The 26474-nt window shown below is 36.0% G+C and overlaps 1 protein-coding gene and 1 long non-coding RNA gene across 3 annotated transcripts in view; one reads left to right on the forward strand and one right to left on the reverse strand.

Annotated features, from left to right (window-relative positions):
- Positions 1-26474, reverse strand: part of LOC113056658 (runt-related transcription factor 3-like) — a 55705-nt gene that overhangs the window by 20033 nt on the left and 9198 nt on the right. For both annotated transcript variants that reach the window (XM_026223452.1, XM_026223453.1), the window contains 3 exons: positions 11085-11329; positions 9915-10071; positions 8351-8455 (listed from right to left, as the gene is read on the reverse strand). In XM_026223452.1, coding sequence (XP_026079237.1) covers positions 8351-8455; positions 9915-10071; positions 11085-11329 — 507 coding nt within the window. The remainder of the gene's footprint in view (positions 1-8350; positions 8456-9914; positions 10072-11084; positions 11330-26474) is intronic.
- The window catches only part of LOC113056659 (uncharacterized), a 56841-nt gene continuing 41676 nt past the window's right edge, over positions 11310-26474 (forward strand). Inside the window, exons 1-2 of the long non-coding RNA XR_003277735.1 lie at positions 11310-11397; positions 17911-18030. This is a non-coding gene — a long non-coding RNA (uncharacterized LOC113056659). The remainder of the gene's footprint in view (positions 11398-17910; positions 18031-26474) is intronic.

Raw genomic sequence — 26474 nt, forward strand, 5'->3', positions numbered from 1 at the left:
CTTTGGCATAAAAGAAAAATCAATCATTTTGACCCATAGAATGTATTTTTGGCTATTGCTACAAATATACCCCAGCAACTTAAGATGGAAGAAACTGCTGTCAAACCTTTGACTTTTGGCATACAATTCCCAGCCACAGCATGCTTTGTTTTTCTTGTCATTTACAGACAATAAAAACAAAAAGATGAATATTTAAAAATAAATTTAGGTTATTCAATGAGTAATTTTTTTAAACGCTGATTTGAAGTATATCAAATCTTGTAAACATACAGATTTTGGGTGGCATGTCTGAATTTGTTCATTAGGGTTTCCAGTTCTGAAAACGTTTTTTAAATGACTTGAAATGTCTCCGTATGGTGAATAATGCAGCGCTCCATCTGTCCTTCTCTCCACCGTTGTAGCTGACAGTTGATGAGAGTGAGTTTTGTGTACGTCAGGTGTGGAAACCGAGGCCTCAAATGAAAGTGTGCTTCCGTAGTAACGAACGCTGGAGACGTTTCTACATCTGCTAAGATCGCTGCACCTGTCTTCCTTTTCGAAACATCCTAAACTCGGTCTCTCTTCATCTGAAAGTGGTCGTGATGTCAGGCTAATGTGTGACCAATCCCATCAGCCCATCACAGGAAATGGGTTTGTGCCAGTAAAGTGTGAATCCTAAACAGAGCCTCTATTTAACTGTACACTGTTACTGAGATATTAGATTTTTTTGCACCTAAAATGTTAAAGATATCAAAAGTACTCTGGTAGCAGACCAATATCTAAAGATGAGTCTTTCTACATTACTAGTAATTCAGAATGTAGAATTTGTAATACAGGTAATGCAGAATTTGGTAGGTGCCCGTCATACTGATTTTGTCTGGGCAAGGCATTGATGTAAACACAGTCTTAAGAGAATCTAGACAGACGGGACAGAAAATCTGGATATGTGTCAAAATATCTGATCTGTGCATTAGATCTTGCAGTGTAAGTGCATATTATATTATTTTGATGATATTGATAAAAAAAGTTATCTTTATTAACATTAATAACCCCTTTCAACTGAACATGAACACGTTACAAGATAGGCCAAAATGGTAAAAAAAACTAATAAATAATGATTCACTTAAGTAACTGAAGCTGTGTTTACCTAATTGAGAAAGCTATATCCAAATATAATGTCTAAATACAATTCAGTAATATTCACGCTGAACCATATTAATACAAATATTTTAAATTAAAACATTCAACTATATTAGTAGTTGAGTCATGTGAAAATCACGTAAACTATTCCAATGGTCCAGGTTGCTAAGGAATGAAGAGTCTCTTTTATTATTATCTCTACTCCATGATTCATTCTCCAAGGCAAGTTGGAGCAGGTGAGGTAAAGAAAGACCCTTCAATAGTGCCCACATCCATCAGACAAAACACCAGCCAGAGCCAGTCACCCACCTCTTTGTGTTTTCTAGGTCTTTTCTGTTACGCCCTCTTTGCTTTTCCTGTTCATGTCTAATGCAAAAAAGAGCATGATATACAAAAAGGGTGTAACAGCACACATGCGTTTGTGGTATTTTGTGACTTCAGTGAGAAATTACATATGTGTTTATAAAAGTGTAAAATATATCTATATATACACTACCGGTAAAAGGTTTGGGATCAGTAATGTTTTTTTCTCTTATGGTCATCAAGGTTACATTTATTTGATCAAAACTACAGAAAGAAAAATAACAGCGATCTTAAAACTTTTTTATTACAATATAAAATAATGGTTTGTATTTTCCATCAGCCATTACTCCAGTATAAAGTGATGATCCTTAACAAATCATTCCGATATGCTGATTTATTATTAGAATTATCTAAACTGGCAACAGTTGTGCAGCCAAATATTTTTATGTAAAATATATTTAGTATATTGACACTGAAGACTGGAGTAATGATGCTGAAAATTCAGCTTTGATCACAGGAATAAATTATATTTAATGTATATTAAAATGAAAAACATTATTTTAAATCATAATAATATTATTCCCCCCTGTATTTTTGATCAAATAAATGCAGCCTTGATAAGCAGAAGAAACTCTTTTAATGGTAGTGTATCTATCTATCTATCTATCTATCTATCTATCTATCTATCTATCTATCTATCTATCTATCTATCTATCTATCTATATATATATATATATATATATATATATATATATATATATATATATATATATATATGAAGCTGTTTGATGAATGTGACTAAAGACGAAATAGAAATAAGAGTTTTCATTTGTTTCACATTTAGTCTAATATAATCACTACATAATTCTCATGCTGTGTTATTTCCTCCTTTTAATGACTTCACTCCTATTCTAAGATGTGTAAAATGAGTAGGGGCGCCCAAACCTTTGAGTGCCAATGCTATTGTATGCATATGTGCATGCACCTGCATACGTGTGGTTTGGTGTTTGGTTGGTTTTGGTTGACCTAGTTGTAACTCAAACCAAGAAACCCTTCTGACCTAGATGATGCGACGTGAGCTTGACTTGTACGCACCTTGTGTCTCTGAGCAAGCATGCATCTGATGGAGGTGTCCTGCTGTCTGCTGGCTGTATGCAGCTGGAATGTGCTGAAATCGAACGCCTGGAGTTTATAGGACAAAAGAAAGAGCGCACTTTGTGTAAAGAGCGTGATTTAAGAGCTCATTCCCATGCCAAACTAATGAAATTCAAACGCAACTGAGCTTCAGCATGAGGAATTTCACCCGGCTCTTTAAACGTGCAGCTCTCAGCAGAGACTGACTGTCTGAAGGCTTTATTTGAGATTATTCTGGAAGATGTAGCGGAAATTAGGGAGGAGATGACAGAGAAAGGGGCAGAGGTGTTCTGATGAGAACTGCTAGAGGTGTTAAAGGGCAGGAAGAGACCCTTGACTTCAAAACGCAAGCGCCTACGCGTATTTGTGTGTTTGACAGGATTTGACGCAACTGCAGCTTGCAGGAGTGTGAGAACTGAGATATATCTGTCATGTAGAATAGGTTTCAGTCTTACAGTTCAGACACGCAAATGTTTACTTTGCCATCTAAATGAGGACACAGAGTAGACTATATAAAAGTTTATATGTATAGTCTAACTGTAGTTTCTTATTCTAAATCTGTTTCTGGAATTATCTAATCCTGAAACCATAACCTTAAAAGAAACACCATTTTAGAATAAAATTATTTATAATTTATAATATATAATTTATTTTTATTTTTATTTTTATTTTTATTTTTATTTTTATTTTATATATATATATATATATATATATATATATATATATATATATATATATATATATATATATATATATATATATATATATATATATATATATAAACACACACACACACGCACACACACACACACACACACACACGGACACACATATTTTATGCAAAGTTGTATAATATATTAGAAATGTTAAAATATATACATTTTATTAATTTTTATCTACTTTCAGATATATTTAATATATATATTATTTTGAATATATTAATTTATATACATTAAATAAATTGTATAATTTCTTGAATTTTTATATAATTGAATATAGAAGTTTATAATAATCATATAATAAGTTTAAAATAATTATAAGTTTAAAATAATATTCTCATTTTAAATACACATAAAATTTAGTTTAGTCTTGATGATAATGCACCTGCTGTATCTTTGAGTCTTTAAAACATGTAAATGTCCTCTGCACATTTGAAATAAGAAACATTTTACTTCTTGCAAGAAACTCCGAACTGAAATGTTTTGCTTAAACTGTTCAGATCAGTGATTTCATTCAAAATAAATTCAGATGCTCATTTCTAAAACTGTGATTCTTCAGAATTTCACATGTAGAACTTTCCTACATTCAATCTTATCTTTAGATCTTCCCATATTTAAAAATTATAGTATCTATTCTACTTCCTCTTTATCATCTTGCCATTATTGGATGGGTCAACTTTCTGAAAATCAAACAGACATCATTAACCTACAGCAGTCACGGTCGAACGTGTCTGTCTGACGTCAGAATGCTGTAGAAGTGCGGAAGCAAGATATGTTAGCAGAAAATTTAGAGCTTGAAAAGTTACATTTTTCATGGCACAATGAAGTCTTTCATCTCAAAAGATCAAGGACAAATTGATTCCTCATGATATGACCCATTTAAAATGCTGAAACACTATGCTCTGACAAAGAGAAAATCTTCTTTTCCCAACAAGCTCGGTGTGTGTGTGTGTTACTGGAAGTCTGGGCACATCTCGCTTCTTCAATTAGGCTATTTGCAGAATTTTCCTCACTGTTAAAAATGGCAGAAAAATAAACAGATGATTCACTATAATATTCCCGTAACACTCCTCCCTCCCCTTTCTGTCTCTCTCTCCTACTCAATGCCTCTCAGACATTTATCATGGACTGTGAGGTGCTTTATTATGCTACTTTATTAAATTACTCTTTAAAGCTGCTAATGGTGTCTGCCTGGGTGAAAGAATAAACAAGGAAGTTCACAAACACAAGTTGAGCCTGTGACTTGACGTGTGCAGGGGTGTAGATACTCCATTCCTCTCTTGTCACCCTTTGTTGAGTTTATCCCTCAAAGAAAGTTTATTCCTCAAAGACACTTTTTTGAGGCTTGAGTTCTAGTATCTGAAAGGATTCATTGCATGCATGCTACAGCAGCACTATGCACATCCAATGGTTAAATCTGCATTGCATGCATTTGCTCTGTAATGAATCGTCTGTTCATTTTTCAAACGCATTCCATTCATTTGCCGTCCGATATTGGCTCCATTCATATTTAGCGTCAGCGGTGACGAAAGCTGCCACTCGCCGTTAGCGCTGCTTTGAAGAAGCATTCTTATGATGCACACACAACAGAATGACTGTTAATAGCATTAGTGTGATGATTCCGCCATTAAAAATGTGCAGAACACACACACACACACATGGAAGATTTTTATTCTCCCAAAGGAGTCTTTTTGATATCATCTGCAATATGCAGAACTATGTATTCCTATCTATGGGAGCGGCATGCATTATTTAATGGATGACACACCTGGCAGGTGTTTTAGACGCACACACATACTAATGTATGCATGTACACTCCTTTATTTACAGAAACACAGAGTGATATCTGTGGAAGAATAACACAGCAATTGATATTGTTAACAGATTTACATGCCCTCTACGAGCTGTGTGCAAAAATGCAAATACAGTTGAATCCGAAACCCCTGCCCATAATCTCGACTCCTCTCTTCTCAGTTAAATTTCAATTCAACTGGCATCTGCGCTCAGTTGCTGCATAAGCTTTTCTCAGAACTATCTTCACTTTTAAAAGGCTTTTTGCAATGACTTCTAAACCAGCTGGTGATGTTTTGCTTGATAAGTGTGATTGTATCTTTAAAATTAATGCAACTTGGTTTGACAGGTTGTTAGGAAATGACATTTAGACACACACACACACACACACACACACACACACACACACACACACACAAATTAGTGTTGTATTTACTCTGAAACAATGTTAGCTCAGAAGTTACAAATAATTACAAAGAAACAGCAAGTTAAATTACACATGAAACTGTGAAGTAGAGAGTACAATATTATCTTTTCCTGTAAAACGCACTCCAATAATCTTTTAAGTGTGACTATATTATCTGAAAATGTTCTAGGTCTGCTGTATTTATATATATATATATATATATATATATATATATATATATATATATATATATATATATATATATATATATATATATATATATATATATATATATATGTGCCAGGTAAACCCTATGTTGTGAGGACAAAATGTTGAGGCGAAATCATAATAAATTATGATATTTTAATTTATTTTTTAAACATAGAAATGCAGAGTTTTCTGTGAGGGTTAGGGGATCAAATATTTAGTTTGTACAGATGTAAAAAAAAAAAAGATTATGTCTATGGAAAGTCCCCATAAAACATAAAAACCCAACATGTGAGTGTGTGTGGGGTCCCGTCCATCAGGTTTATCAAGTAAACATTAATGAGGTATTATTGTATTGGCAGCACTATCAAAGTACACATACTGCCTCAGTCAGCCCGTGCCTGGGGGAGAAGAGGGTGTGGTTTTTCTTATGAAAGATGCCATCAACACAACATATCTGACAAAAGCAGAATACACACACACACACACACACACACACACTCCAGCGCATTTTCACACACAAACTGAAAATAAACAACACAGTGAATTCAAGTACTTCAAAGTATTACACACATTAGTATTCAGCATGATGGGACGATCAGTGTACCCTTTTTTTCTACACGTCACATTATCATTTAATATTTAGAATGTACTGTGTAAAAACAACTCATATCCTGTATCTCATATTCGTTGTGGGCCTGAAGTATCCACAAACTCAAAATCTAATGCAACCGCACCACCATAACCACGTTGAAACCACGCTCGCTCACACATCGTTTCAAACTGTATCGCGTCTGAAACACCTGTTCATTAGCGCAAGCTGAGTGAGCGTAGGCTACAGGTACGCCAGTGTGACCCGCTCTACAGGAAACAGCTCTAAAGAGTCATTACAGCCCAAGCGTCAGGCAGCCAATATGATGAAAAATGACATGCATGAGGAAATCTAGAATTACAGACATAACCAAAAAGGTAAACATAGTGCCGGATTGAACCAAAAAGGGATTTTTGCATATAGTTTTTATTACTACAACATGTCATTGCAATTTATTAAATATCAAAACAAGTGCTAGATTGCTTTACATTGTAGATATATATATATATATATATATATATATATATATATATATATATATATATATATATATATATATATATATATTAAATTAACTTATATCAATTATAACTTAATCTACATATAATAAGACCAATATATATTGCAATAAATCTGGCAGTGGGGTGTGCTACACTGTCATATAAATAAATAAATAAATATTGTTCCAAAAAAAAGGCTTTTTGTTTAAGCTAAATATAATTTCTTATAACTTTTTTTTTTTTTTTGGAAATATGAGCTGGGCATATTCTTGACAGACTTTATGAGGTTCACTCAACATCGCCTTCCTAAACTGTCTTTACAGATACACTAGATCTATTTACTTATCATTTCAAACCAAACAAAACTGCCCACCTGTGCTTGACTTAAAATCTAGTGCAATGAGAGTCATAAATTCATAACAGTTTCCAAAGTATTTTTGGGGTTAATACAACAACATCTCTGTAAACAGCGGCACTGACATACTCTTATCTCTCTCTCTCTCTCTCTCTCTCTCTCTCTCTCTCTGGTCTCCTCTTGTTGTGGTCTCGGGCTGCATTAGCGTTATGGATCTGCACCCCTAGCAGGCGTTCAGTGCTGTGTTAATTCAGCGGCTCTAATGCGGTCAGGCACTGCTGACCCCGCTGGTCAGAAAGAGTGGCCACTCTCATTGAGCCCTCTGTGTTTGCGGCTCAGAGACGCACCCTCGCTCTCTGTGCCCGAAACGGCTTAATAACACACCACAACTGACATCTGAGGTTGCCAACCATCTAGACCACGAAGGACTGTTCGCTGTTTAATATTAACACACGCTGATGTGGAGGTATGTACACCCAAACCCGAGCATACAAGGAGACATCGAAACCAACACTTACTCACAAAAATACACTGTACTATTTGGGAACACACACACACACAGTGGCTCTACTCCCCGTCCCCCGGTATCATCTTTGAATGACTCATAGGATTATAAAAGCCATCGGTGCTCCGAAAATAGTTCAAATACTCATCGCACCATACAAATACTCCAAACCCAACATAGTATAATATCAAAACCATTACGTACACTCGTGCAATGATCAAACTCCTAGCTCTAATACAGCAAGAAAAACTCCAGGAACCAACAGATTAACTAACCTGTTTTACTTGGCACATGTTCTAAAGACTGCTCAGCCTGGTTTTTACTGCAGTAAATAACACGGTATAAAGCAGACACAAAGGAGAGACTATCTCATCTCGTATCACCTCCTCAAATACTTTCCCTCGCTATCAAACACCGCAAAAGAAATGCTTTTCTCCCAGAGTTGTGATTTGCAGCCTTGCATGAAATTATACACAGACGATAAATCAATAAAACAGACAGCGCCTCTTTCTGTTATATTCTACGCTGGTTTCATGCACAAAGAAACACTCAGCTCCTGATAAAGTACTCTATATAAAACAAACCATTTGAGTTCATGCAGTACAATGTCATGCAAAGAGGTGGATACCAGTGCAAGATAATGTTTTTATTGTCTGTGCTGTTGGAAACCTTGGTCAACGCTCTTTTTGAGAGTCATTCGGGGGATTCAGGGTACTCACGTCTTGGTTCTCGAGGTCCGTCCACGGTGACTTTAATAGCGCGGTGGTATGTGGCGACCTGGGGTGGTCCAGTGAACACAGTGATGGTCAAAGTGAAGCTCTTTCCTGAGGACGACAAGAAGACAGGGGATAAATGTCACTTGCTGGTTTGAAAAGTTATTGCATGATTCACAAAAAAAATATATATATATATACCAGAAATACAAACATAAGCATTCTAAAATCATGCTGGATAACATGATAATAAAGTTTCATTCATGTAGCTTGCATGTAGCTTGAATGCTGTTGACAATAAAACAAAATGAGGGTATTTTAAAATAAAATTTTTGCAATTCAACTTTTGTCTGAAAATATTATGCTGATAATAACGTTTGTATTGAAAAACTTTGCAATCGATTTTCGGAGTCAAAAACATAAAGAATTTGTGCTTTGAAACAATAACAAACATTGTGCAGCCAGTATTTAAGCAACATGCTTATGACAAAATAATCTTCACGTAATATTTGCATATTTGATATTTTCTAAATTCAGTCTGTAAAGCAGTGTACGGGACTTTCATGTAAATGCTCAGAAAAAAAGGTACAATAATGTGCACACCTTGAAGTAAGTTTTAAAGCACTAATATGTACCTTAAAAGTAATACGATATACCATTTAGGGGTAAATAGGGTGCAAAATTGTACTTTTTAGCTTTTGTACCTTAGGCCTCAGCTCAACTGACAGCTTTGGACCTTTTTTCTTTTACATTTTTTCAGCTGTGAAAAATTACTACATTACATGAAGTTGAAGTCAGGTAAAACAGAAACTCCTTCAGGCTACATCAAGTAAAGATTCAATGCACAATCCCAGTGAGGTGGGTCACATACAGCTGGGAGAATTGAATGAGTTTCCTCTGAAAAGAGACAGCACTACTGCTTTGATGCACTTTTAAATGCGTTTATGATGTGGATTAGTCAGACAATGTGTTCCAGATTGTTCCCGGGACTCCGCTGTGTCTGTGTGCATGTGTGTGAGTGCGTGCATGGGTGTGTGTGTGTGATCTCTAAAAGCAATGAAGCTGCGCTTTGAGGGGGAAAAAGCCGTGGCTTGTATGAGGGCTATGAGGGTGGGGTAATTGACTGCAGAAATGAAAGGTACTTTTAATTCGCACACTGCAGCGCTTTCCACTCATCCGTCTGCAACTATTTAAAGTGTAACATTTACAGGAAAAATGTGAGTGCGAGGAGCTAGGCCAAAAGGAAAAAGACGAGAAGGAAAAGCTTGTGAAAGAATGTGAGCTATGTAAGAGGCAGGGTGTTTTTAGGTGTGTAAACAAGATGGTTTTTTTTAAACCTCAAATCTTTTAAGAAAAAAATCTGCTGTGTGGAAATGATTTCTCTGGGACAAGTAATTGAAGCATGCTGTAATATGTGCCCATTTTCCCCCTAGTGTCCACTGTGCAATTCAATTCAATTCAATTTTTTTTTAAATCATAATAAAGTATAGATATTTTATTGCATTTCCAGCTGATACATGCATCTGACCACAGACAGACAGACAGACAGAAAAACAGATAGATGTGGCACCTCTGCCGCTCCTGCCCACAAAACGCAGGTCGTTGAATCGCGCCACTTGGTTCTTCATGACGGCGGACGCGTTCCTCAGCTCCGCGGAATAATTCTCATCATTTCCCGCCATCACCGTGACCAGAGTCCCGTCAGGAACGTCACCGAGAGCCACCACCTGATAAACACACAGATCAACCCAACAAACCCAATCAACAACACACAAACTCCAAACCAAACAAACCCAGGTTGCAACCCCCCGCAACAATTATTACAATATAAGCTTGCTCGTACAGATATACTGACGATTATTGTTAATATTGTTCTATTTATATGCACATAAATTATTTATGATTAGCTCCGCGAGTAAAGCATCATTTCCTAACCAATTTAAACCCAAATTTTTGCAATCTTGTTTAAATTAGCTTGCGTTTGCTGCAAGTGCACGGTTGTGATGTGTATATATGCTAAATATAAAAATAAATACAATTTAGATATAACTAAAATAATTGCATATAGCCTAACAGTATTTTTTCGCAGACAAACATTATAACAGGGATATCGTTGTCGGGGTTATTATTACAACAGCTCTTTTCCAATTAAATAATAATAATAGACCTATAATGATAATAATAATAATAATACAATTACAATATAATACAATATAATATAATATAATATAATATAATATAATATAATATAATATAATATAATATAATAACAGAATTCAAGGACCTGTCTTGTCGAATTGTCCCTGACGTTATCAATATTTTGCTTTTATCTTCTATATCTTCTTCTATATTATTAGTATAGCAGAAGTATGTTACGATATTTTTAAAAATAAAAAAATGCTAGTGTTTAAATTATTCGTTGACTTTTATCTGAGTGTTCTTTTTTAAAGGATTTTAAAACTGTGGTGAGCAAAAAAGATTTACCTGTGTAAAACACATATATTTTTATGATCTTATGATATATAAACATGCGAAAAGCATCAATTATGACAGCACTTACCGTTTGTTTGTAACATTTATTTAGGATTCTAACGGAAAAGGCTCGCGCAGCCTACTGTTGCTATGGTTATCTCTTCAGGAGAGCGCGACCTCTGTTTGTTTGCCGCGTTCTGACTGACTTGTGAAGTAACGGACAACGCTATGAGATGAGTTATATTACAGAAATGAATGTTTTACTTACCTTGAAAGCCACCGGCAGGGTTTTGTTGCACCTCCAGTGTGACGGCAGCACCGAGCAGAGAAAGTTGGGGCTGTCGGTGCGCACCAGCTCTCCGGCGTGATCCGCCAGCACGTCCACCACGGAGCGGCTCTCCAGAGGCCGGCTGGCCCGCAGCGGACCCGGCGCGTTCATGCTCGGGCTCTCGGTCACTTTAGCGCACGGGAACGAGGCGGAGGGCGGCGTGAACCGTCTGCTCGTGCTCGGGTCTACGGGAATATGCATCACAACAGATTACAAATGAGACCCCCTTGAAGAGCTCAGGCACCCAAATGGGGTAAGTAGCCTACAGAAAGTCCGTGATAGTGGCCCCGGAAAACTCCTCCGTGACCGTTTACTTTGCGTCTCGGTGCAGGACGCAGAAGCGTTCAAGTGCGCTCGAGTTTCCCACTGACTTCAGCACAAACCAAGAAACCGCAAGCACACACATACGCGCGCACACGCTCTCGTTCTGCACGATGAAAGCAATTTGGAGTCAAAGCACAAAACTGATACAAGTATGCTTCCAAAGCATACAAAACTATTACTATTATGAAACTAACGCATTTATTCCGGAGTGTGTACAGCAGGTGTGTGCTGCTCCTGGATGGCAGTTTTACTTTTAGTCAAAGCGAAACTTTCCGTTCTATCAGTCCAGAGTCTCTGAAAATAAAGTCCACACAAATTAATCCCAGTTTAAGAAAAACTTCTGCAATAAAGTCCGGCTTAGTTGTCAAATGTTCTGCTTCCAAATGAATGTTGGAGCGTAGAAGTGAGTTTAAACAAGAAAAAAATGTGTGTGGTAAGCTAGTCAGACGTACGTGCCTGTAAAAGCTGCGCTCTGCGCTCTGCAGACAAGAGTTATTTACTCATCTCATTATAGCCTGGAGTGCGCCGAGCGCTCCGCCAATCAGCGCCTAGGGCCGGGTTTAATCGACCAATCAGCGAACAAGGCTGGGTTTGATGTGCCCATCAAACGCGCCGATGCAAAACTGAAAGCTCCTCTATTATCAGACATACACTTAATGAACAATCAATACATACTCCAATCCTCTCCTCACATGTTATGGCACGTAATGGATTAAGGTTTAGAGTCTGCCAGGTGTAACCTTTAAAAGCCACAGACAAAAATTAAAATATATTTAGCTGAAGTTATTCATGTCTGTGTCCCAGTTTATCTTTTGTAAAAATGAATAATGCATCGAGCAATCCAGAAACAGTAAATTAAAATTAATTGTAAAAGCAACAATTATCCCTAGAAAACAAATTAGGTAAAAAAATTGTAGCAATAACAATAATTAGGCTAAGCAACGTTCAAACAGTAATAACATTTAAACAAGTATTTTTGCACATGCAGGAAAAAAGTTAAAGTGGTAAATCAAAGTCTATCTCCCATGCATCTTGTGGTAAATTAATTTTCTAATAACTAATGGTTTTGCTCCATCATAACAGAACAATAATTATGATAATGGATTTTATAAGTCTCATACATGGTATTTAATTAGAATCTAATGAGTTCTAGTGTGGTTGACACACCCTGAGCTCTCACTGTCACCACTAGTAGGCGCATTTGTCGTCTAAAAACCTTCAGTGGAGCCTCGGAAAACGAATTAAAGCGCATTAAACTAACACTGAATGGGAAGGAAAAAGACAGAGAGAGGGAGACAGACTGAAAGAAAAGAAATGAAAAGAAACAGAGAGGCAGAAATATAGCGATTTCCAAAGCTACAACTGGTTATCTGAATGAATTAATGTTTATGTGTGGATTTCATCAGTTTAAATTTTTTTTTATAAATGTATTGATGATGATGCATTAACGCACTTAAACTGACGCTAAGAACTCGACAAAGAAACAAATGAATTAGATGACTGATTAACAAATCCTAAACAAATTGTTAAAGTGAGTAAACAGAGAAAAGCCTTTTCTCTCTACAAATGCCCCAAATGCACAAAATATTTATTTATTTATTTACATACAATTATACATTATATAAAAATGTACGGTTTTAAATTCTAAATTACATTTAATAGTTTCACTCTGCACGACTAAAGCATTTAGTCTAAATGCAGTCAGACATTAAACAAATCTTCCATTCGCAAGACAAATCGAGTAAATATTATATTATTATCATTATTATTATTATATTAAATGTGTTATTTTCTAAAATAATTTGTTACAATTTAACATGTCTCATTTCGTTAAATCCAACAGGAATGCCTTTACAATAGTAATTTATATTTCTAACAGTCGTTACATCCATTAAATACATATTATTCTGCGTGCATTCGTTCTTTTATTGGCTCATTCTGTGACGGAAAGAGGGAGTGTATGTTTCAGTATTATATATGTGCAGTGGGCTTGAGGTTTAACTCGTGTTGGCAGGATTTGTGCCGGAATTCTGCGGGCTCGCATGCTAAAGATGAGCTCAGTTTGAAACCAGCGTCTGGTTACATCAAGACAACACATTAAAATAAACAAACAAACAAACAAACAAACACACATGTGTTTAATAATTATAATTAATAAACAATAAAAACAGCCATGTAAACTTAGTACTACTACTTATACTTGCTATTATTATTAATAATAATACAATTATTGAATTAATATTATTTTTATTATTATTATTAATAGCTTTTATTATTCCACGAAAACCTCAAAACGTCAAAAATCCGTTATTATAATATTATATAATATAATATAATACTATATTATATTATATTATTTGTTGCTGTTACACCACTGTTTATTTTAATCTCCATGTGAGGAAATATTATGAACATAGAAGGGAAGTCAAAGTCTCAGCCACACCAATGGTCTAAGAGATCGAAAATATGCACATTATCCTGCATCTCCAGATCATTAGCATGTTTCATCATTTTCATGTTACATCTGCTCGAAAGACCTATTGCGAAGGTGTCTTCCTCTTTTCACGCCTTCCATCCGCCCGTTGCATTGAGTAACTCTTGTCGAAATAGACGCACATGTTGACATGTGTTGACACAGCCTAAACGCTTAAAATATAGCGGGATATTTTCTTTATTCACACGTATGCAATTACTACATTACAGTGTGCCTGTTACTAGCTACTAGCAAATATTAATAGCTAATTTCTAATAAACAATAAGAATTAATTTAAAAAAGTGTATTTCTGCATCATTTTGTATCGCGTTTGTTCTTATTAATATTAGCACCGTTTAAAATGTGTTATATTGCATGTGCGCTATATCAGTATAGGCCTGATATGTCTAGACAAATTTGAACAGTCTGCTAAATGTCTGATCATAAATATAAAGGTATTTTTGGGGCGCAGTCTGTCAAAGTCCGTTTCACCCAGAGCAAATTATCCTCTGGCGCCACTAGAAGAGCTTTTTAAACGTAAGTCATCTAACAGAACAAACAAATAAACAAAAACTATATACGTCAATGAAAAATAAAGAAGAAGGATAAACACTGAATCATAAATTGTTATCCCGAACGCGAACGTGCCAAGAAACCTCCCCAAACGCAAGCTGGTCAGGGGTCGTTGTGCATGGATATATTGGTGATATTTCAGCATCTGTTCATTATTAATAAGTGACCGCACGCGCTCAGCCTGTCCTGTTCAGATGGCGCGCGCAGTTTCTACGGTCACAGGCGCGCGGCGACGTGCGCTCCTTGATATGTGATCTGAGAGAGGCGCAGCTTACAGCCCGCGTCAAATACACATCGAGTAATCAAGCGCTGAGAAATGATGTGAGCGGATATAAAGAGGCATGAGCCCTCCAAAACAGCCTTAAGTTCAAACCATGAAAGATATTCCAGAGACAGACTCAGAGAGCATCAACATGCCATCATTCTTTAAGGGTACAATGGGGTTAAATGCCTCCAGGAGAAAAAGACCCTTTTGATTCGATTTTAGTTTCTCCCAAAACACTAAACAGCAACAAAAACCACAACAGCTCTTTGCTAAACCTGTTTGTTACTGTGTGTTGCACAAGCAACATGAAGTCATGCATGCAATGCCTATGTTGATTTTGAAGTAACTTAATCTGTCTAGTACTAAAACATATGTCAGATTCATGTATGGGAATCCCTGAAAATAGCATGCATTTTGAGACAAAAAGGAAATGTTTTATCTGAACACTGCAACAAAAGGGAATCCCCTTACGCATTTAACTGAAAAAAACAAGCTTTGCTATATACCGTAAGTTGTTCAGTTGTGAATGTTCTCTCTTAATGACTAATTATGAAATTGCAAAAAATGCACTGTATTACAAAAAACTACAATTGCTATTAAAAACTATCAAAAATTGATTAGTATTAAAAATTAAATCTTACGATTCAAGTAAAACCCCATATACTCTATTTTGGAAAAGTATGGTGTAATTAACAATTAAATTGTTTTAAATAGTACATTTATTAACATATATTAAGTTAATTGTCTTTGCAGAATCCAAAGGCTCCACTTGGAAGGGAGAAAAAAACAGTGTGGCCAAAAGCATCACCAAAGTCTTTGGTTGGCACAGGATCGATACAGTACGCCTGAACAGAAACAAATTGCTTTCCATAATTAGGAAGGAAAAGATTTATTGCAAAGGATGTGCAAAGTGGACTCACACCGACTGCTCCAATCACAATGGAGATTAATGTACACGTATGCTAACACTGCACCTACTGTACTAAAAGAAAAACACTATTCGTATGAAATACTTTAGAGGTTATGAAATGCCAAAAGTGGTTGAATAAACAGACAAAACTGGTTAACCATTTGCTGAAGTGGTTATATAAAAGTTATTCCAAAAATATCATGCATTTGTTGCAAATGAGTTTTGCCTCTTATCTACTCAAAATCAGTAACTAGAGGCTTCTTGCCACAAGTTTCATCATAAAAACTTAAATCATAACATATTTAGCAAATTATTTTGATGTAAATTATGTTGTTCAATTTAGAAATATATATAAATAATCATATCCTCTTGGACCTAACTCCACATTTTAGGCTTTTCACTCCATTGCACCCACTAAGTAGTGACAAAGATGTTAAACAGTCCACATGCCAAACTAAATTCACTCTTTATCCAATAGCAAGTCAAAAGTAACTTCATCCGTCTCTTAGGTTAACGTTGAGAGCATGTGCACACAAACACACATGAACGAAGCCACTTAGATTTGATGCAGAATCTGAAAAGTACTGAATCTGAAGAAACCACAGATGTGTGCCAAAACGCTCTGAACTGGTAAAACATTACTTCATTAGTCATCACCCCCCAAACACACATACACAGGCCTCCATACCCGCAGATAAAAATCAAATCGGGACGTAAAATGCTGACATAAGTCTGTGGATTTGCTATCATCCCCCCTCTGTGGGCGGCAGCACATTTCTTTACGTTTACAAATTACAGAGGGAGCAAGTCTGGAAGCCGCAGAGAGCATTCCTTCCGTACAGTGTCTCCTTGTGTTTCAGCTGCGGGTTTGTCTGCCTGAGAAAGCAGTACGGATGACCTGCAGTCAACTCTAAATCTCCCGTTTACATGCTTGAATTTCAGCCCCACCTCATATCAGGTGTCCCTAATGACATCATCACAGTGTCCTATCTAAAGCGCATTGCATCTCTCTGAAGTCTTTGTGATGTCATCTTTCATTTTCGTTGCATGCAGCTAATACTCCAATTCATGTGAAGAAAAATAACATCAATGCACAATGCACAATATTAATACAATATATAAACATGCTCTCAGCACTGTTGACTGTAATGACGCTCAGTTTACCGCCTTTTGTCAAATACAGTGAAGCTTGCGGTGAATGATTCACTCTAAGCTTTAATTTGTTTTATATTTAAAGTAAAGCATGTCAGATCAAAGCATATTTTGCTGATGGATGAATCTGAATTGTTATTGTACTGAAATATTACAGATGACGCCATTCACAATGTATATGGATCTTTTCAGAGAATGTAAAACAAACAATTATTTTGTATTTCTATCCAGAAGTGCTCCCTCTCTCACAGAGCACAACATTAAAGCCATATTTGCTCACTAGAACTGTCTAGGATGAATAAACTTTAAAAGACTCCATAAAAACACATTACTCAATAAAATATCTGATGCGTTCAGATGGCAATGTCTTCTTAATTTTTCATACATTATATAAGTGAAGGTAAAAATATGATTTAGTGCATTTTTGCTTAGCTTGAAACTTTTAGCAGCACCAAAAACCAGATATACACAGTAAACACACACACACACAAATATATATATGCAAATATATATATATATATATATATATATATATATATATATATATATATATATATATATATATATATATATATATATTTTTTTGTATGTTTGTTTGTTTTTTTATTATTTATTTATTTATTTGTACTTTTTTGTTGTTGTTGTAGAAAATACCATTTCAGGCTTTTATACTTCAAAATGTCACAGTTAATTGTGATGCTTTCTTTTTCTTTGTAATTAATTGTGAAATTTACTACGAACTTCTGAGTGAAAATTGTACACAGATGAATTCAGCGTATCTGTTGTACTTGTTTATGTACTAAAAATGCTCAGATGCTGTGGAGAACTTTCATGTGACATAACATGGAAAATGCATGATGAATCGTGTCATCAAAACAGTCTGTTTTTCATGGAGCATGCAGGAAGTGTTTTACAGAGAGAGATCGGAGTTAATGTTTGTGGTAGAAAAGTACAAAGATTTATTATGCTCCGCAGCAAGAACTGCCTGAGTAAAAAACCTCTCTTGAGAAATAAATCAAATGCTGTTTTATGGAGCTATGTGCAATTTCAATGTCATTTCCTCTTTCAGTTGGATTTGGACTAACTTCATGGTGGTACAGTCGTCCTCCTGGCCCCTAGAGGAGGCATGTGCATCAGCTGAAGCTTCTGAAACAACACTGGTGGTAGACACAGGATACATCAGCCAAAAGTAAGGTCTGAATTTGCACATATGCTACAAGGTCTCCCTGGCTCTTTTTACTTCCTCATTAACATCTATTTGGCTTTGATTTAGCATTTTGATTAATCAAGTTGAAACTCTTATGTTTCCACATGATCATGTTTCCACATGAAATACAAAAACACCTGCAAGAAAACAAGCACCCACATTCACACAGAGTGACTCCCTGTGTCACTCTTACTGCATGTCCGATGCTGTGATATTGCATCTCTAATCTAGAGTAATTGCATGTTTTAGCAATTCAACTCTATAAAAAGACAGGAAAATAAAAAAGAAAACCCCAGAGTGCTTTATCACATTTTAGGTGCAGCGGAAGTTTACATAGTTTACGCACAGCTGCAAAACAACCCCTTTAATTACAAGTGCAAAAGAGAGGGTGGAAAATGTGTACCGTACTAAGATTATTGAGTAATACGGATAAAAATAAAACGAATTAAAAAAAGAAGAAGAAAATATCCCTTTAAGAATGCACCACACCAGTCTAGTTGCAGTCTTGTTATTACTGCAAAAAAAACAGCTACAACATATTTCACTGCCATAACAAACAGCAGGCTAATTTCCCACCAAAATGTGCCTCTATTAACTTGTATTTAAAACATTTGCCATCCCAAGCCAAGAAGTCGCTTTCTCAGACTCTTCCAGTCTGCTCTTTCAAAAATTTCTTTCATATGTGGTCAGACAATGTACCGCGTTTCATTAAATCATGCTGTTGACCAAACACTTTTTGCCTCTGACTGTGGTTGACCAGCAGCATTCATTTATGAGTTCACAACACATGAGAATCACCATGACTGTCGTACGTTTGTGATGTCATTCACACAAAGTCATCTGAATAGTAATTTGTGTGTTTTGAGGCTTTCTTTAAAACTCTGATATTAACCAGTAATGTGTGTTTCATCAAATAGAAGCAATGTAGAAATTAGAAATGTAACTTTAATTAATTTTAGTTTTATAATAAAACACTTATAAAATATCCTTGAACCAGTAACAAATGGGATACATTAGCCTTGGACTTGCACTTTATCCAAGATTTAACTAATGAACTATAATGCAGTTAGGCACTGTTATAAAATGTAGATATCATAAGATATAAGATATATAGTGTGTAATTTCCACCTATGGCCACCAAATGGAAATGCAAAATAAAAACAGTTTTCAAACAGGTTTCTTAATGAATAGTTACTTCAGTCACCAATCAAACATCAATGGTTTGAGCATGGTGCCAAAATGTTTAAGAATGGCTTATTCTTTGTGAATATTTATAGTCTCTCCACATTAAGCTTGGATAAAAAATTTAATATTTAAGATATTACGTAACCCACATTTAAAACCATCTTAGTGGACAGAAATGTTTTTTAGAAAAGAAATCTCCCATATTTCGAAATAATACAACCCCGTGGACAAAATTCTGCTGGCGCACAGTTCTGTTATGTGGCTCTATTTTTACAGCCGAACCGCAGTAATCCTCCATCACCATTGGGAAGTCTGATCCTCTAGGAAAACTTCAAAGCCCCTGGAAATGACCCCCGAGCATAGAATAGAGATGTATTTTCAGACTTGTTGGAACCAATTTGATGGAGTAAGTGAGAGATGAGTTTGAGTGGGCACACGGTGGTCCCACCCTGACAATAGATGGTCGTACGGATGTCTCAATGAGGGAGACAGAGATCCAGGGGTGACCTTGTGGTAGAGGCTAAATTTACACTCCACCCCACTGGCTCCCAAAATAATCCACGTCCCGCTTTCATAAATGCCCCTCGCCACAGCCACCATAACTCAGGGCTTTCCCAAAACAAGAGCTCATGTGCCGGCAGCATTAGGAAGTGTGTCTGCCTGCCAGCAACCGCTAGGGCCGTCCACCAGCGTCTGCTTACCACATTTTACCCAGAATACAATGCCCCTTTGTGTTTGCGTGTGGTGGGCCCCTTCTCAGCCGGAACACACAGACAGAGAGAGACAGAGAAAAAGGGGGGAAAGGAAGAAAGAGAGACTAGATAGATAGATCATTAGATCGAATGAAAGACAGATAGAACATGACAAAGATAACTAGAACAATATGTAGATAGATGATCAATAGATAGCTAGATAGAGAGCATGACAGACAGAATAGATAGATAGATAGAACAATAAAATGAGAGTGATAGAGAGACAGAGTGTTAGATAGATAGACAGACAGACAGACAGACAGACAGATAGAACAATAGAATGAGAGTGATAGAGAGACAGAGTGATAGATAGATAGACAGACAGACAGACAGACAGACAGATAGAACAATAGAATGAAAGTGATAGAGAGACAGTGATAGATAGATAGATAGATAGATAGATAGATAGATAGATAGATAGATAGATAGATAGATAGATAGACAGATAGATAGATAGATAGATAGATAGATAGATAGATAGAATGATGCATTAACAGATAGATAGATAGATAGATAGATAGATAGATAGATAGATAGATAGATAGATAGATAGAATGATGCATTAACAGATAGATAGATAGATAGATAGATAGATAGATAGATAGATAGATAGATAGATAGATAGATAGATAGATAGATAGATAGATAGATAGATAGAATGATGCATTAACAGATAGATAGATAGATAGATAGATAGATAGATAGATAGATAGATAGATAGATAGATAGATAGATAGATAGATAGATAGATAGATAGATAGATAGATAGAACAACAGATGGATGGACGGACGGACGGACGGACGGACGGACAGACGGACAGATGGACAGACAGTCAGACAGACAGACAGATAGATAGATATATAGATAGATAGGTAGATAGATAGATAGAACAACAGATGGATGGACGGACGGACGGACAGACGGACAGATGGACAGACAGTCAGACAGACAGACAGATAGATAGATATATAGATAGATAGGTAGATAGATAGATAGAACAATAGAAAGAACAATAAATAGAGTAAACAAGAGAACATCAGAATAAAATAACGATTCAATGTTAGACAGAATGTATGATAAAATAAATGATAGAACGACCAGATGTTGTCAGATTCGAAAAGGCATTTAAAACTGAGAGAAAAACAAAAGCTGTGTAAAAAAAGAAAAATGAAAGCATGATAAAGTGGTAGAAGAGAAAGAGGAGAAATGGTGTGAGATATAGGGGGCCTTTTATGTGGTCTCATGCGGAATGCTGCCATTCATTCCCGCCTGCAACAAAAGCCACATGTTTATCTTTTTTCTGTTCAGACGAAGCGCTCCATCTCGCGAGTGTCTGAGAAGGAGGAGATATGTTGTAAATGAAAGGAATGAGGGAATTAAAAAAGTAGGTCGACACAGAACAGAGGAATTCATCAAAACAGCACGCTTGTCGGAGCATGTGCACTTGAGTGTACGCTCTCAACACACATGATAATTCTGATGCAGATTTTCTGACTGAAACACACAAAGCACAGATGCACAACACTGGGGTGCATAATACATGGATTCAATCCCCAGGGATTGCATGAACTGATGAAATGCATTCCTTCAAAAGCAATGCAAGTCACTTTGGATATAATTGTCTACTAAGCGCATTAAAAAAAACATAAAAATGTATATGATTATTTAATATGCAACAAACTTCGAAAATCTCTTTATTGCAAATCAGGCCTTGAGCAAAATTTCTGCCTGTTTAGTTTTTGCCTAAAGCTCTCTTCTGGTGTGTTTGTAAACTCATACACAGTGCTGGAAGGTGTCGTTCTGTGCTGTTATTTGAGCTAATCAATCCAAGAGCATGTAAAGTCTCTGCCAATGCATTGATTAAAGACAAAACTCTAAAATGAGCTTGTTACCAGACTCGCTGCATGTTTAATGACTCAGAATGGGCTCGGCAAGTTTGACTTTCTATCAGTGGCCTGTAAATGAGAGATAAGAGTGCTTTCACACCACTGAGCTAATTTTTGCTGGCAAGCATGTTTTTCTTAAGAAATAAATGTAAAAATAATGAACCTTTAAAACATAGCATTAGTAATCAATTAAAGTACCAACTCATAAATCATATACTGAATTAAAAATTACTTGCCAGCTGGTCTGTGACCTCATCAGGAAATGCAACATAATAAACGAGGTAAAACAAAAGATTCAATCACACAAACTAAAAGTGTACAAATGAATCTGAACATCTGTTGTAAATAAATATTCCTTGCCTTAAGCCACCAAAAACAGCTAGTAAAAATAATAACACAAATAAAGGAATAATTAAATTTCTTAAATTATATTTATAAACATAATATGGTATTTATAATCATTTATAATAAAACCATATATTATAATAAATATTAAATAATAATTATAATAATACACATTTTATTTAATGATTTTGCCCAATGTTTAAAATGCTAAATATTAAATAATTAAGCATTTTAATAGCCATTTCACAGCCAATAAATATTTATTTCAGATCAGTGTTCTCAGTTCATGTGGAATAAAGCAGTTAAACCCTGCACAAGGCGGATTGTTCCTGTAAAAACTTTGACTTTAAAGTTACTTCCTAAATTTGGCCTTCACACTTTCAGAGAGACATCAGTTAAATGAAGCATGGAATGTCCAACAGGAAGTGACAGTACGAATATTTGTCATGAAGTTTTTCTAGATGGAGGGAAATCGCCATGTCATCACTGTGAAATAACGAGTCAGCAGCATGATGTCTGTCATCTGTCTGCAAAAATGAAAGAAAGTGTGATATATTTTGCAACTTGTACAGTATGTATGCGTGTCTGCATGGGAATGTCGTGAGAGTGATCCAGACAGCCTGATCAGAGTCCAGACACAGAAAGGCAGAGGAATGGGTAGAAAGAAAGCGTGAGTGTGTGTGTGTCAGTAAGAGGGGGAATCCCTGTCTGCTCGTGTGGCTTTTCCACAGAAAAGGAACTGCTTCAACTCCATAAACACACAAACACACTCGTTGTTTTAGCTCTATTCGAGCACACACGTGCAGTTGAAGATTAGATCATGCCAGGTATTCTCAAAACTAAAACTAGTTCACTAGTGAAACTAAAATTACTACCTCATCAGATGAATGAAAAGGCCATTTACAGAGTTCCCTATAGTTTATGTACTGTTCAAAGATACTAGATTACTGTAGTTTAAAGACTATCCATCTAAAATACACACTTCATAAAATTGAATGTTTGTGTTTGTGTCTATTTAGATTATAACTTCACAGTCAACATGAAATCAAAACTGAGCCACAGTGGGGGAAAAAATGGTGTAGAAACAATTTTCACGCATAAATTGCTAGTATTTCACAAAAAATTACAAAGAAGTAGAAAACTGAAATACTTTTGTTTAAACTATTTTTTTGTATGTCAGTAATGTATATTCTTGGATTTATTGTGGATTATTCATTCATGCATGTTATTAAAAAAAATATTTGTATCTTATTATACATGCAATAATTTGCTCCACCGATTTCCTTTCACCAAGTCACCAAGCCAGGAGAAATTAAAGGGTTAGTTCACCCAAAAATGAAAATAATGTCATTAATGACTCACCCTCATGCCTTTCCAAACCGTTAAGACCTCCGTTCATCTTCGGAACACAGTTTGAGATATTTTAGATTTAGTCCGAGAGCTTTCTGTCCCTCCATTGAAAATGTATGTCCGGTACATGTCCAGGAAGGTAATAAAACATCATCAAAGTAGTCCATGTGACATCAGAGGGTCAGTTAGAATTTGTTGAATCATCGAAAATACATTTTGGTCCAAAAATAACAAAAACTACAACTTTATTCAGCATTGTCTTCTCTTACGGGTCTGTTGTGAGCGTGTTCGCAACACTACAGTGTAGTGATATCCGGTTCGCGAACGAATCATTCGATTTAACTGGTTCTTTTTGAACCAGTTCACCAAATCGAACTGAATCGTTTGAAATGGTTCGCGTCACCAATAAGCATTAATCCATAAATTACTTAAGCTGTTAACTTTTTTAATGAGGGTGACACTCCCTCTGAGTCTGAGACACTCCCTATGAATAAACCGATATCCCCGAGTAATTCATTTACTCAAACAGTACGCTGACTGAACTGCTGTGAAGAGAGAACTGGAGATGAACCGAGCCAGATAACAGATGAAAGATTGACTCGTTCTCGAGTCAAGAACTGGTTGCATTGGTTTTCGGATCACCAGTAGTGATGGGAAGTTCGGTTCTTTTCTGGGAACCGGTTCTTTTGGACAGTTCGATTCAATAAACCGGTTGAAAAAAAATGGTTCACCGGTTCTTTTGCTCTCAACGTAATGATTTTGCCGATGATTGCCCTTGATTCAAGCCTTCGGTTTACCAACGCTCATAACATTAGCACAGAATCAGTTCAGATTCAATCACCAAAAGAACCAGTTTGGTTCAGACGCGCTGTATGTCAGTCTGCTTCACGCTGAATCACACATGTGCAGTATCATCAGCTCATCGGTTCTTGAATGGGACGCGTCTGACAGAAACGGTTCTCATTTCAGTGTACTGGTGATCCGAAAACAGATGCTACTGGTTCCTGACTTGAGAACGAGTTAATTTTTCGTCTGTTATCTGGCTCGGTTCGGTGTTCTCTCTTCACAGCAGTTCAGTCAGTGTACTGTTTGAGTGAATGAATTACTCCGGGATATTGGTTTGTTTGAACTCAGAAGGAGTGTCAGCCACATTAAAAAAGTTAACAGCTTAAGTCATTTGTGGATTAATGCTTACTCGAGATGCGAACCGTTTCAAACGATTCAGTTTGATTTGGTGAACTAATATGATATGACTAAACTGCAGTGTTTTGAACTCACTCACAACAGATCTGGAAGAGAAGACAATGCTGAATAAAGTCGTGATTTTTGTTATTTTTGGACCAAAATGTATTTTCAATGCTTCAACAAATTTTAACTGACCCTCTGATGTCACATGGACTACTTTGATGATGTTTTTATTACCTTCCTGGACATGGCCAGTATACCGACATGGCCAGTATACCGTACACACAGCCTCAATGGAGGGACAGAAAGCTCTCGGGCTAAATCTAAAATATCTCAAACTGTGTTCCGAAGACGAACAGAGGTCTTACAGGTTTGGAACGACATGAGGGGGAGTCATTAATGACATCATTTTCATCTTAGGGTGAACTAACCCTTTAGGATCTGCCAGGCTTACAGATTCTTAAAAAATCTTTTATTCAATACTTCTTTTTTTTAGATCTATACACATCGGACTAACTTGGTGATCTGATGTTAGACTGAAGCTGATCTTCTGTAACCAAGTCACAAAGCCATGTACATTTTCAACCTTTTTCTAGTAATGCCATACAATGTAAAAATGGTGAAAAAATCTTTACTTTAAAAAAAACATTACTGATGTACATTTGACATACTATTTAAATTTTTCTAATTAAAAATGTATTGTTTACTTGTCATTTCCTTGTAATTTCTGAATGAAATTTACTTAAAATGTATTTGAAGAATGATTTATATTATATTGTATAGGGAATTTAAACTTTTAAACTTTTTTTTTTTTTTACAATCCAATCGACACCTTTTAAATACAATAAACTCCTACATTCTCGTTTAATATCTGCTTTCACTGTAAGAAAAAGAGCAGCTTGGACATTCTGCCTAACATCTCCTTATACGATTAATGGAGGAAGAAAACAAAAATGGCTATTCAGATGTGACTATTCATTTTTAAAAACCTAATCTTCTATATAGCATTGATTTTAACTGGAGAAACCACATATACATTGAAATATGCATCTGAAATAATTATTCACTTAAAGAACTCTGAGTTGAAAATCTGAAAATCTCCCTTCACCCAACGCGAGTCAATAAACCGCTTGTAAACAACTTCAGCTTTTTCTGGGAAGGGCGCCTTGGATTTAGTAATTGAAAAAAACAAAAAGGCAACAGAGAGAATCAAAAACTCATAACCTCAGGGCGACCATCATCTTATATCCTATCATTATCCTCATATTTTCAACGCCATAATTAACTTGTTTTATTGCACTCTGGCAAATAAGGGAGAGAGGAAGGGAGAGGTTTTGAAGACGATTAAGGATTTTTGTCTGTGTGTGAGAGTTCTCATGGTAGAAGAGTCTCTGTCGCGTATCAGTCTCGCACGCTTTCAGACGGATAATTGAAGCACTGATGACGCATCGGTCTGAGGTTTGAACGACAAATAAAACGATTGTGTGCAGATGCTTCAGGGCACACTAAAGCAATCATTGCAAATTCTAATTTTCCATGTATTCCATTTATTCTTGACCAAACTTAGAAATAAGTTGCTTAACCCTTCAGACTCTTAAACCCGGAGATTTCAAGTGCAAATATTTCTCAGAGCAATGCTATATTTCATAAAATGTTGTATATTTTAACCCATAATTTGTGCTGAATTGCTTTTAAGAATCTTTGCTGTTTTGAGACAGCGGG

This window comes from Carassius auratus, chromosome 38 (assembly GCF_003368295.1).
Source record: "Carassius auratus strain Wakin chromosome 38, ASM336829v1, whole genome shotgun sequence".
NCBI lineage: Eukaryota > Metazoa > Chordata > Actinopteri > Cypriniformes > Cyprinidae > Carassius > Carassius auratus.